Source organism: Herpailurus yagouaroundi, unplaced genomic scaffold (genome assembly GCF_014898765.1).
Source record: "Herpailurus yagouaroundi ecotype Mexico unplaced genomic scaffold, PumYag 139, whole genome shotgun sequence".
NCBI lineage: Eukaryota > Metazoa > Chordata > Mammalia > Carnivora > Felidae > Herpailurus > Herpailurus yagouaroundi.
Window position 1 is genome coordinate 44,161,873 of NW_024412394.1, and position 13,144 is coordinate 44,175,016.

The 13,144-nt window shown below is 41.4% G+C and overlaps 1 protein-coding gene across 3 annotated transcripts in view; it reads left to right on the forward strand.

The window, feature by feature from the left end:
- Positions 1–9,867, forward strand: part of CYB5R4 (cytochrome b5 reductase 4) — a 95,150-nt gene extending 85,283 nt beyond the window's left edge. Inside the window, exons 15-17 of one of the 3 annotated variants that reach the window (XM_040474075.1) lie at positions 4,526–4,690; positions 8,446–8,569; positions 9,339–9,867. In XM_040474075.1, the coding sequence (XP_040330009.1) occupies positions 4,526–4,690; positions 8,446–8,569; positions 9,339–9,350 (301 nt within the window). In that variant the 3' untranslated portion in view covers positions 9,351–9,867. Of the gene's footprint in view, positions 1–4,525; positions 4,691–8,445; positions 8,576–9,338 lie in introns of those variants that run through there. The other 2 variants (XM_040474076.1, XM_040474077.1) reach the window with 2 other exon arrangements.
- The last annotated feature ends 3,277 nt before the right edge of the window (positions 9,868–13,144 follow it).

Consider the following 13,144-nt stretch of genomic DNA (forward strand, 5'->3'; position numbering starts at 1 on the left):
ATAGTTAAGAGTGGCTTCTCGGTTTCTCTCTCTCTTTTTGTGTGTTTGTTTTGTTTCTTAAGTTCCACATATGAGTGAAATCATGTGGTATTGTTCATCCATCAAAAAATGAAATCTTGCCATTTGCAATAACATGGATGGAGCTAGAGAGTTTAATGCTAAGCAAAGTAAGTCAGTCAGAGAAAGACAAATACCCTATGATCTAGTATTTTTCTTTATCTAGAGAAATCAGGAAAAGCTGGGGCTCCAAATACCCTGAAATACCCTTCTCTAGGCAGTGACTAATCACAGAAGCTTTCTGAGCAGAAAGTTGTAAGATGGGTTCTGGGTTTTTAGAAGAACTAATATAGCCATGATGTGTCAGATAGATTAGGGCTAAGGATATTAGAGCAGTATTTTAGTCGAGAGATATAAAGGCCTATTGCAGAGTTGTGGCAGTAAAAATAGGAAGGCAGGAGATATGTGTAAGAAATGTGAAGGAGGTACATTTTGGAAGCTGATTGGCCAGAGGGGGAGGGAATCAGTTGTTGATGACTGCAGGCTCTGCAGTCATTTTAGATTGAATGCATACATTTGTATTTCAAGACTTTTCATCTTGGATCATTATCAGTCTACTTGAAAATAATTATTTTCAGGGGCGCCTGGGTGGCTCGGTCGGTTAAGCGTCCGACTTCGGCTCGGGTCATGATCTCACGGTCTGTGAGTTCAAGCCCCGCGTCGGGCTCTGGGCTGACAGCTCGGAGCCTGGAGCCTGTTTCAGATTCTCTGTCTCCCTCTCTCTCTGACCCTCCCCCGTTCATGCTGTCTCTCCCTGTCTCAAAAATAAATAAACACGTGTTTCTTTAGGAAAAAAAAAATAATTATTTTCAACATGAATAGATACTTCTCTAAAGAAGACATCCAGATGGCCAACAGGCACATGAAAAGGTGCTCAACATCGCTCCTTATCAGGGAAATACAAATCAAAACCACACTCAGATATCACCTCACGCTAGTCAGAGTGGCCAAAATGAACAAATCAGGAGACTATAGATGCTGGAGAGGATGTGGAGAAACGGGAACCTTCTGGCACTGTTGGTGGGAATGCAAATTGGTGCAGCCACTCTGGAAAACAGTGTGGAGGTTCCTCAAAAAATTAAAAATAGACCTACCCTATGACCCAGCAATAGCACTGCTAGGAATTTACCCAAGGAATACAGGAGTACTGATGCATAGGAACACTTGTACCCCAATGTTTACAGCAGCACTCTCAACAAGAGCCAAATTATGGAAAGAGCCTAAATGTCCATCAACTGATGAATGGATAAAGAAATTGTGGTTTATATACACAATGGAGTACTACGTGGCAATGAGAAAGAATGAAATATGGCTCTTTGTAGCAACATGGATGGAACTGGAGAGTGTTATGCTAAGTGAAATAAGCCATACAGAGAAAGACAGATACCATATGGTTTCACTCTTATGTGGATCCTGAGAAACTTAACAGAAACCCATGGGGGAGGGGAAGGAAAAAAAAAAGAGGTTAGAGTGGAAGAGAGCCAAAGCATAAGAGACTCTTAAAAACTGAGAACAAACTGAGGGTTGATGGGGAGTGAGAGGGAGGGGAGGGTGGGTGCTGGGTATTGAGGAGGGCACCTTTTGGGATGAGCACTGGGTGTTGTATGGAAACCAATTTGACAATAAACTTCATATATTGAAAAAAAATAGTAATTATTTTCACCAGCTTGTTTACTTCCATTGACATTTAGACCACATAGGTATTTACCAGAAGCAGGTCTACTTTCTCTCACCCACTTGCTCTCTTTTTATGTTGCTTTGTTTGCACTTAATAGATTATCTAAATTTATTTTCAGGTAACCTTCTCAAGAGTTCTAGTCCTTTCCTGCATGTTGAGATCACAGGGCAGAAAAGAGTTTCAGAACATTTACTCTTATGCCTCATGGCTATAATTGTTGCATACAGCAAATTGGCCCTTATTCATAATAACCCAGAAGAGAGGATTCCATAGTAATCATCTGTATCTTAATATGATAAAAAGGAATGCTTCTTTAAAATATTCTTGGTCTTAATTTGGTATTGCTCCTATCCCACTTTAAGCTCTTCTAATCCTGTAGTGGCTAAGCAGGAGAGCATCCTCTTCACAATATCCCTAAAAATTATATTCATGTGGCTGTGTGCTTTTTCTATTAAGCACCCAAAAATTATGGCCGAGGGACCACTGTGTGAATAAATACAAAATGCATGGGAAGGTTACACCCTTTATGTAAGGATCTCAGTTATTTATCACCCTTTAGTAGATGCCTGCAGAGGGTATGCCAATGACTAGGCTTTTTTTTTTCTTTTAAATATCTCAATAAAGGAAAATTAGGTGAGAGGGACACCAGTATTAATTTATAGATCTTAGCAATTTTATTCCAGTGACCAACTTGTTGGAAATAGAGCCAGAGGAGACAAGTTTTTATTTTTAATTTAACCAGGTAATTGCAATCTTTTATCCAGTTGTCTGTGTATAATTGGAAATGTCTTAACATAATGGTTCTGCAGTTGCTTTTGGGTCTCCTTTGATGATCTGCTGAAAGGCTATGGATCTTCTCAGAAAAATGCACTTATGAATTCACGTACATTTTTTAATGTGATTTCATAGATGCCAGCATATGACTTTGTTCTTCCAGGCACATTTTTGGTTTTTTTGTTTGTTCGTTTGTTTGTTTGTTTGTTTGTTAGCCAATATGGCTTCTTTGTAAATAAGTTTCTTTATTCCTTCAAGTATTTTTGCACACTTACCTCAAGCCAAACCCAGAGCAGTGTACAAATAGTACATTCTGGAATTATCTAAAACTATTTTAAATTTTAAATGCCAGCAACGAAAAATAAGTTAGTGAAAGAAAGTATTTGGGGAAGCTGTTTTGTACAGAGTAGAATAGATTGCTGCTAAAACCACATGGGGACCTTAAAGGTAAGAAATAGAACATAATTCTGTAGGGTTTTTAAATATAAAATCAGAATATTAGAACAGAGATGATATAGTTTTCCCACCTCATTCTGCAAATGAACAAATAAGACCAAGAGGCCTGGGTCTGGGTGAGAGCCTGGACTGGTTCTCCGAGCCCCTGCAGACACTCAGCGTTGGCCTGTGCTGCTCTGTGCCAGTCAGTTTGCAGGCACCTTTCCTGAGCTGTCGCACAGCGACGTGAGGGCGGCGGCACCAGCCACGTCTTGTTTCTGTTCTGACATTTGGCTCCCTGGGCCCCCTCACAAGAGAAACTGTTCACTTGTACTTTTTCTTAAGATTGATGTTAACATATGATTTATTTCTGCTCGTCTTGAGAAAGCATCTCAGTTATTCACTAGGAAATGTAGAAAGTCATTTGATCTGCTAAAAATGGTTAAGAATGAATTGTGTTTGCTACAATGGAGAGCAGGTACAACATAACATTTTTAATTCTTTACCAGCAATTCACTTACCAGATCACAGAGCTGTGGGGAGAAATGGTCTGGAGTATGTTGTGAGATTTGGTTTGATGTTCTTCTCTCTCATTTTAATTCTGTACCCATTTTTTTTTTCTTTCATGTGTTTCATTTCTTAGTATCTGAATGCCTCCTGTGTGTTGGCCACTAGGGATGCAGTGACAGCCAGAGCGTGATCCTTGCTCACATGGAGCTTATGATGTAGCGGGCAAGGTAGACATTAATAGGATAATCATCTTGATCACCACATATTTACAGGCCGAAGTAAGGGCTGCGAAGAAAAGGGAAAGGAAAGCATTCCTACAACACATAACAGAGCACTGTGGGCTGCAGTGCTTCCCCCTTTGGAAATGATGCTTGAGCTAAGAACTGAAGGGGGGTGGGGGGCTTAGTAGAAGCATTTCAGGAAGAGGATGGGCAGCACGTGAAGACTGAGCCAAGTAGACACACAGTTAGGAGCCAGGACTTGGTGAGGATATGCTTATGGCAGGTGAGGCAGAGAAAGGTCTCCTGGATGAATCCCAAGCTCCTGGCTTTTGCAACCAAGTGGACCATGGCGCCGTTCACAAAGATAACCTCGGGTGTGGGATAGGGAGATCATAAGTTGATGTTGAAGACAGCAAGAAATGAATCCAGTAGGCTTTTGGGTCTGGAGCTCGTTGGAGAGGTTTGGGTTGGAGATTAAAACGCACATGCCAATGGTAATTGCTCTGTTCTGTGATTTATACAGGCAGATTATGAATAGAAATGTGGAGTTCTTTGAGATCCCTTGGAACTCTCTTTCTAGTGAGTTCAGTAAATAACGCCAGATTACTCTTCTTATTCGTAGCAAAAGTTAACCCTTAGTAAATACGGATTTACCTATATGTTTTTGTTAAACTTTTGCTTATCATCTGTTCTAGTGCTTTTCTAGCAAGTGTATCAATTTATACACTTCATACACTACAGTTTAGGTATTCAGTTGTTCTCAAGGGGAAAAAAACATGTTTTCATGAACTTAAAACATGCTAATAATATGTTCAAATAATAGACTTAAAAAAATGTTTCTTTCCTCCAGATTTGATGTTGAATTTGTTCTCTCAGCACCCACTTCTGAATGGAATGGCAAATGGGGACACATTTCACCAGCTCTTCTTTCTGAATTTTTGAAAAGAAGTTCCGACAAATCCAAAGTCCTCATCTGCATTTGTGGACCAACCCCATTTACAGAACAAGGAATACGGTGAGTAGCAATGTGGTACGGAAAAGAATGCCCAACACTGTGAAATGAAAATCTTCCATAAGAAGCAATCGACTTAGCTCTGTTCTTCCCATTCATACAAACCTGCACTACAATAGTCGGTTACAGCCTCAGAAAATAGTAGTTTTTAACCTTCATGCAGGTGAGAGGTTGGAGGCCAGGTTTATGCATAGAGTTAGATGTGGATGATGATCATTGCTAATGACTGGCAGTGTGGATACATGGTGCCACTTTCTTATCTGGGACATAATTAATAAGCATTGTTCATCTTGTTGCAGCTTTCCACCTTTCTTCATTCTCTGCAGTTAGGCAAAAGCTAGTAAGTAATACAGGGATTGAAAGCCAGACGTCAAGACAAAAGGAGAGACTAGAACATAAATAAGCTAAGACTCCAAGTTGACACTGGATGACGAAGCATCAATGGTAGCTCTCTGTCCCAAAAATAAATAAACGTTGGAAAAAAAAATTTTTTTTAAAGTATTTTATTTTTTTTATTTTTTTTTTATTTTTTTTTTCCAACGTTTATTTTTGGGACAGAGAGAGACAGAGCATGAACGGGGGAGGGGCAGAGAGAGAGGGAGACACAGAATCGGAAACAGGCTCCAGGGTCCGAGCCATCAGCCCAGAGCCCGACGCGGGGCTCGAACTCCCGGACTGCGAGATCGTGACCTGGCTGAAGTCGGACGCTTAACCGACTGCGCCACCCAGGCGCCCAAAAAAGTATTTTAATTAAATTGAATTTTATTTCTGGATTGTAATACCTTCAGAAAAAATGTTCTTTTGTATAAGCACTCTCAACTTCAAATTTTTTAAAAAATTACTGTTTAAACTTTTAATCTTTCAAAGCTGGAACAAAACTATTAAATTTATAGTGAAGACTAACAGTATGATTTGAAGTAAAATAATTTTTCAGAAAGAAAAAGGCTAAAGGCTACATTCTTTTACTTTGTTGACACTGCTATTTAAAAAAAATTTTTTTTTAATGTTTATTTTTTTTGAGAGAAAGAAAGACAGAGTGTGAGCTGGGGAAGGGGCAGAGAGAGGGAGACCCAGAATCCGAAGGAGGCTCCAGGCTCCAGGCTGTCAGCACAGAGCCAGACGCGGGGCTCAAACTCCAAAGCCCCAAGACCATGTCCTGCCGAAGTTGGACGCTTAACCGCTTAACCGACTGAGCCACCCAGGCGCCCTGACACTGCTATTTTAAATGTATCTTAATGCTTACTTCATAGCAGACTGCAATTTAATTATCATTTTAAATGATGTGAATCATAAACTCTTCAGCATTGAAAGAGACTGTGTCTTTAAGGCCATTTAGCCCAATTAACTGACTGAGGAAGAATCCCTGGTACAGCCTCCTATTAGAAGTGTGTTGTTTTCTCCCAGGAACAATGGGCTATTTGCAGGCTCTTCATTTGCATACCCACTTCCTTGCATTCCGGAGCCTCAGTCTATGTGTAATTGAATAGAAGATAGCCAAGATCCTAGTACTTCTGCATTTATAAAATTGAATGTAATCTCTACAGCTTTATTTTCTCAGCTTTACCTCAGAGCTAATCTTTCCATGCTGCTAGCTGGCTTGACAAGAATTGCTCAGGGGGATCACTGGTCATGTATGGATCCCTGCTTTTGCTCACAATTGAACATGCTGCACAGAATTGCCTTGTGAGATGTAGCTTAATTCAAATAGTACACACATACCCTTTTTCTATTTCTCTCTACTTACTGTGCTTCACACATACTGCATTTTTGTTACATACTGCAGATTGTGGCAACCCTGCGTCACACAAGTCCATTGTTGCTGTCCTGCCAACAGTGTTTCTGTGTCACATTTTGGTAATTGTCACAGTATTTCACTCTTTTGCATTACTCTCACGTGTGTTATGGTGATCTGTGATCGGTGATTACAACTTGCCGAGAGCCCAGACGATGGTTAGCAGTTTTTTTTTAGCAGTGAAGTATTTTTTTAATTAAGGTATGTACATTGTTTTTTAGACACAATGCTGTTGCACACTGAATAGACTGTAGTGTAAATAGAACTTTGCTATGCATTGGAAAACAAAAAAATTTGACTCGCCGTATTTTGATATTTACTTTATTGCAGTGGTCTGCAAGCTGAATCCACAGTATCTCTGAACGTGCCTGTACTTGGCAGTTCATAGCCTCTGCCCTGTGACTTGTAATTTAGGACTCCTGTTTCTTTGATTTCCTCGTCTCGATCATCTTAATGAATGTCTTGTGTCTCTTACTTGACATTTATGTGGGTCTCTTATTAGATCATAGGTTTTGCTGTCCTGAAAAATGACTCCTTTGGGGGCGATTCTCACTCCTTCAGGCCCTCCAAAATGAATCTCATGTCTGCTACAGAAGTATAACCATTTCAAACACAGTCTCCATATTTGGTGAAAATTCGTTAGGTTTGTAGGATATGATAAGAGACAGACTCAGAAACTGATTTTATTGTGATATAAAGAGCAAGATAATCACTTGCTCAGTAAAGGTGCTTTCATCTACCAAATCCCCACTGTGTTTGTGGCACAGATGAATAAAACAGGCTCTGGTATCGAGGCCCACACTGTCTAGTGGTGGAAGCAAATGCATGCATTAATAACTAAAATATGACTCTGAATATCATAAACCCTCTTACTAGAGGTGGAACCCAAGTGTTAAGGAAATTCAGGAAGAGGCAAGTTACACCTGGGCAGGTGTGTATTGGAGGGAGAGTTGCTGCATGGTCGGAAAGACCTGTTGTTTGAGTGACGGCCAAAATGCTGCCAGTCACAGGAAGCGGGGAAGGGTTGGATGGGCCGAGGAACAAGCAGACCCATTAAGGGGCAGGTATGCAGAAGACTAGCCTGGTGTGGCCAGGCAGGGACAGAAAGTGTGGCTAGAAAGGTAGGTGAGTCCAAACAGTGAGAGGCTTGACCATTGCACGGAGTTGGCCCCGTGACTCCTGCGCACACCCTTACTTTGTCTGAATATGTGTGTTTGCCTAGAAGCCGCTGATTTGCGTTTGAATCCCAGCTCTGCCACTTGTAAGCATCTGTAATCACAAGTCACGTGTCCTAGAACCAAATACTTAACCTTTCTAAGCTTTAGTGCACTCACCTGTACAAGGGAATAAATTATAATACTTAGGAATGTGAAGTGCATAGCACAGTGACTACATATATAGCAAGTACTAAATAAATGTTTTTATTTTTGACTTCGTTTTCTTCTTTTTTACTGAAGTATAATTAACATACAGTGTTATATTAGTTTCAGGCATACACTATGATTCAACATTTCTGTACATTACTCAGTGCTCAACCTGTTTCACCCACCCACCCCCCTCCCTGCCCCCCTCTGGCAGCCATCAGTTTGTTCTCTGTATTTAAGAGTCTTTCTTTTTTTCTTTTTTTCTTTTTTTGGTTTCTTTTTTCTTTGTTTGTTTTGCTTCTTGAATTCCACATGAGTGAAATCATATGGTATTTGGCCTTCTCTAGTTTCAGCCACATTTTAAACAGAGCTACTTCTAAGATTTCAGTCTCTATACTGTTTTCCAAATTGAATTATACTTCAGCAACATTTCTGCTTGTCTTGTTCAGTTTGGGAGAATGAGGATAGAGTGCTGGGGGATCAACTCCTTACTCTGAAAACTGGTGAATAAAGGTGGGGGAAGCATTTAGTCTGCCTTTTCTGTGAGGTGTGCCACTGGGCAACTACATAATAAATTAGCAGATGTTCGTTTTTCTCTATAGAATTCCTCAGCTGATAAATGAAGAAAGAGTTACAGGAGTATCACCAACTTCAGTCCTTCATGAACTAATGGGTGTATACGTAGATCCCCAATGGTTGTTAGTGTCCAAAAAGAGAGGCAACCAGGTATGATAAGCCTCCTGATGGAAGAACACTACCTAGGAGATAGTCTTGTCAAAAAGAATTGAACCCGTATCTGATCAAGCCTCGAGATCCAGTTATTAAAATGTGGGAAATAAGAGACACAGCAACATATTATTAAAGTATACCACAGAGAGGGGCGCCTGGGTGGCGCAGTCGGTTGAGCGTCTGACTTCAGCCAGGTCACGATCTCGCGGTCCGTGAGTTCGAGCCCCGCGTCGGGCTCTGGGCTGATGGCTCAGAGCCTGGAGCCTGTTTCCGATTCTGTGTCTCCCTCTCTCTCTGCCCCTCCCCCGTTCATGCTCTGTCTCTCTCTGTCCCAAAAATAAATAAATGTTGAAAAAAAAAAAATAAAAAAATAAAAAAATAAAAAAATAAAAAAAATAAAGTATACCACAGAGATGCAGCAAAATGGAGACTCTGGGTGGCGCAAGACCTAAAAACCTGGTTTTGTCAACAAAGAAATCACAGGACGAAGAGAGAGAGAGATGGAAGGGATCTCACAGATCCCTAAAAGATACCTAAAAGACATCAGCTAATCACACTGAGTAGATTTTAGTTGGCATTAAACAAACTTTAGAATTATGGCATTTATGAGACAGTTGAAAATTTGAACACTGACTAGATATTTGAAGAGAAAGTGCATACTAAGCGGGGAAAATGAAAAAATACTATGGTTATGACGGTCAACTTTGATCTTCTTTATTTTTAAACATTTTGCCAAAGAAACATGTACTTTTTATTTGTTTTCCAGGTTGCTGCGTGATAGGAACTTTTCCAAAGAGGAGATCCATAGTTTTACAGCATAATGAAGAGCTGTCATCGTCCTTTATTCAACTGTTTTGTCTAAATTTGTGATTACTTAGTATTTTTTAAGAGAACATTTTTGTACATACTAACTAAAAGGTTAACTAGAATCCAGGTTTCAGTTTCTTCAATGAAATCAAATGTTCCTTCAGTAGAGGCAACTTGTTGACTTTATTTTGTACCATAACTTATTTTGCTATTGATATTTGACCTGGAATCGACCATGGCAACAAGTACTTACAGGTGTCTTTTGTGATGAGTCACAGACTTCCTTACCATTTAAAGCGTATCACTGTACTACAGTAAACTCTGGTGTTTTATGACATGATAAAGTAAATGATCATTTTGATCACATTTCTATGCTGTAAAATGTCTTATTAGCAATACAGATTAAATTTTACATTGCACTGTTAACTCAGGAAATGATCATTTATGTCCTTGTTATTAACTATTAAAACATGGAATGTTTTAACTTATTAAGTGACGAAACATTGTGTGTGTGTGTGTGTGTGTGTGTGTGTGTGTGTGTGTGTGTGTGTGGCATTGATACCGAGTAGAATAAACGTATACTTAAGTACTTTTTAATTCTTGTGGTAGAAATGTGTTTGAATTCAACAATATTGGATGGGTGTCTAAGGGGGACTTAAAAAGGCAGCAGGAAAAGATTCTGGAGAGATTTCATATCTGCAGCTTGCAATTAGATGTGTGAGAGAGTCTAAGAGAATCTTAACAACTGTTTCAATTCTTAGCCAAAATTAGGGGCATCAGGAAATGTAATGAAAGTGTAGCATCTGGTCCCATGACCTAAAATAATCCTTTGGTGCTCTGGAATGGGTTAAATTTTAATTCTTTTTGAGCCCATCTAGAACACTGTGTCCTAAATGGTACCTTCCCTGGCTGGCTGCTTTCCCCACAGCTGGTAGTTCAGCAGGGAGCCCTCGTGAGCTCTGGTGTGTGGGTGATTCATTCTTTCCTCCAGCTGCGGTGCGCAGCCTTCAAATATTTTCACAGATTGGGATTTAGCAGAGGGTATCAAGAAGAGTCACCGTGAGCTTTTCCAGAGGAAACTGTTGAATGCATGGGTGGCTACTGCTGAAGCTAACTCAGATTTTTTTCAGTCTTAGTCAATACAGCAGCTCTGTGTGCACAGAAATGGGGGTGCAGGGAGGCGGCTCCAATTTTCCTGAAAATGATGTGAATAGCTAAATCTTCACTGAATGATATACTCAGGAGAAACACAATAGATTTGCATTCCTGAAATGACAAATACCCAGTTGATGAAGGCGCATGTGTGCAGGTGGCTGGTGGAATCCTTTCCTGTGCCTTCCTCTTGGGTATCCACCTCCAGCCACACTGTCATTCACCCAGGCAGGACAGAGCCGTCCTGAGCCCTCGTGGCTAACACGAACGTTCTCCAGCTTCTGCCTCCCTGCCATCTCCTTTTTCTCCTCTAAGAGAGATCATGAACCCTCTAGGCATGCCTGTTTTGTAGTTTATTAGTAAATCTATCAATTCCACCTCACCCAACAGTTGTCTCATCTTTTCTGTCCTTTTTTGTCTCCAATCCTTTTTTTTTTTTAATGTTTATTTATTTTTGAGACAGAGAGAGAGCATGAACAGGGGAGGGTCAGAGAGAGGGAGACACAGAATCTGAAACAGGCTCCAGGCTCTGAGCTGTCAGCACAGAGCCCAACGCGGGGCTCGAACTCACGGACTGTGAGATCATGACCTGAGCCGAAGTCGGCTGCTTAACCGACTGAGCCACCCAGGCACCCCTCTCCAATCCTTTTCTAATGACCTCAAACAAAATCCTGGTTCTTTCTTCCACATTCCTCTTCTTACTGTGTTTTAAAGCAAAAGGGAACCCATAATAAGCGTCTTCTGAACCTGTGTGTTACTTATTCCCAAATTGGAGTCTCTGAGAATCATTGAGCTTCAGTATTCAATATCCACACATCTCCTGGATGCTACATGGATGTTCCACAAGTACCCCCTCCCCCATAATCAACTCATACCACGGGCATTGCTCCCCAAGCCTCTCCTCTTGCATTCTCAGATTCACTGGGATTACCTTCCACCTAACTGGCTCTTCCAGAGCCATTTGGAACCAGTGTCTCTCTTTCCAAACTGACTTCACCACAGCAGCTAGCCCTGCCCTATCGTCCCTCAACTGGATTAGGACAGTAGCCTGGTTACAGTCTTGATCTCACTGAAATCCATCCCCCACTCTAGGGTCTTCTAGAAGGCCTTAGAGAGAAAATACCCTGCATAGAGCTTCATTCTCCCATTGTATACAGCCATATACTGAGGGGCACAGGTGGAAATATGGATTGTAACTTCTTTTTTGAGCAAAGATTAAGACTTTTTTGATCAAACATTAAGACTCCTACATCACATGTTTGCAATAAGAAAAGGGAATTCAAAATCACGTTTGCCTAAGAATTCTGCTTGCTTGCTTTAAAAAAAAAAATGTAGGGGCGCCTGGGTGGCGCAGTCGGTTAAGCGTCCGACTTCAGCCAGCTCACGATCTCGCGGCCCGTGGGTTCGAGCCCCGCGTCAGGCTCTGGGCTGATGGCTCAGAGCCTGGAGCCTGTTTCCGATTCTGTGTCTCCCTCTCTCTCTCTGCCCCTCCCCCGTTCATGCTCTGTCTCTCTCTGTCCCAAAAATAAATAAACGTTGAAAAAAAAAATTAAAAAAAAAATGTGTTGGGGCACCTGGGTGGCTCAGTCGGTTAAGCGTCCAACTTTGTCTCAGGTCATCATCTCAAAGTCTGTGGATTCCAGCCCCATGACAGGCTCGGTGCTGACAGCTCAGAGCCTGGAGCCTGCTTCGGATTCTGTGTCTCCCTCTCTCTCTGACCCTCCCCCACTCATGCTGTCTCAAAAATAAACATTTGCGGTGCTTGGGTGGCTCAGTTGCTTAAGCGTCCAACTCTTAGTTTTTGGCTCAGGTCATGATCTCATGGTTTGTGAGTTTGAGCCCTGTGTCGGGCTCAAGCAGCACGGAGCCTGCTTGACATTCTGTCTCTCCCTCTCTCTCTGCCCGTCCCCTGCTCACACTCTCTGTCTCTCTCTCTCAAAAAATAAATAAATTAAGTTTATGTTTTAGTTTTCTACTGCTGCCAGAAAAATTACCACAAGTTTAGTGACTCAAAACAGCACCCATTTATTATCTCACAGTTTCACGGCTCAGAAGTCTGGGCCCAACGGGGCTCAGCTGGGTCCTCTGCGGAAGGCCTCCCAAGGCTGAAATTAGGTTGTTCAATTAGGCTGCAGTCTTCCCTAGAGGCTCTGGGGAAGATTGTGCTTCTAGGTCATCGAGGTTGTTCGCTGGATTCAATTCCTTGCAGCTGTAGGATGGAGTTCCCCATTTCCTGGCTAGCTGTCAGCTGGGGGCTGGTCTTTTTGTAAAAGCTGCCCACGTTCCTTCCCGTGCTTTCTTTGTGGCCACTCCAGCACCGGCCCATCCAGTCCCTCTCGGGCTTCAAATCTTCAAATCTCGCCCAATTTCCCTTCTGCCATATCTTTTGCCCCAGCTGGAGAAAGTTCGCTACTTTTTTTTTTTTTTTAATTTATATATGAAATTTATTGTCAAATTGGTTTCCTACTTTTAAGGGCTCACATGATTATATTGGGCCCACCCACAAACCGGAATAATCTCCCAATCGTAAAATCTTGTTTAACAGCTGCAGAGCCTTTTGCTGTTTAATGTAACATATTACAGTTTGCAGGCGTTAGGGATTGACACTTAAGG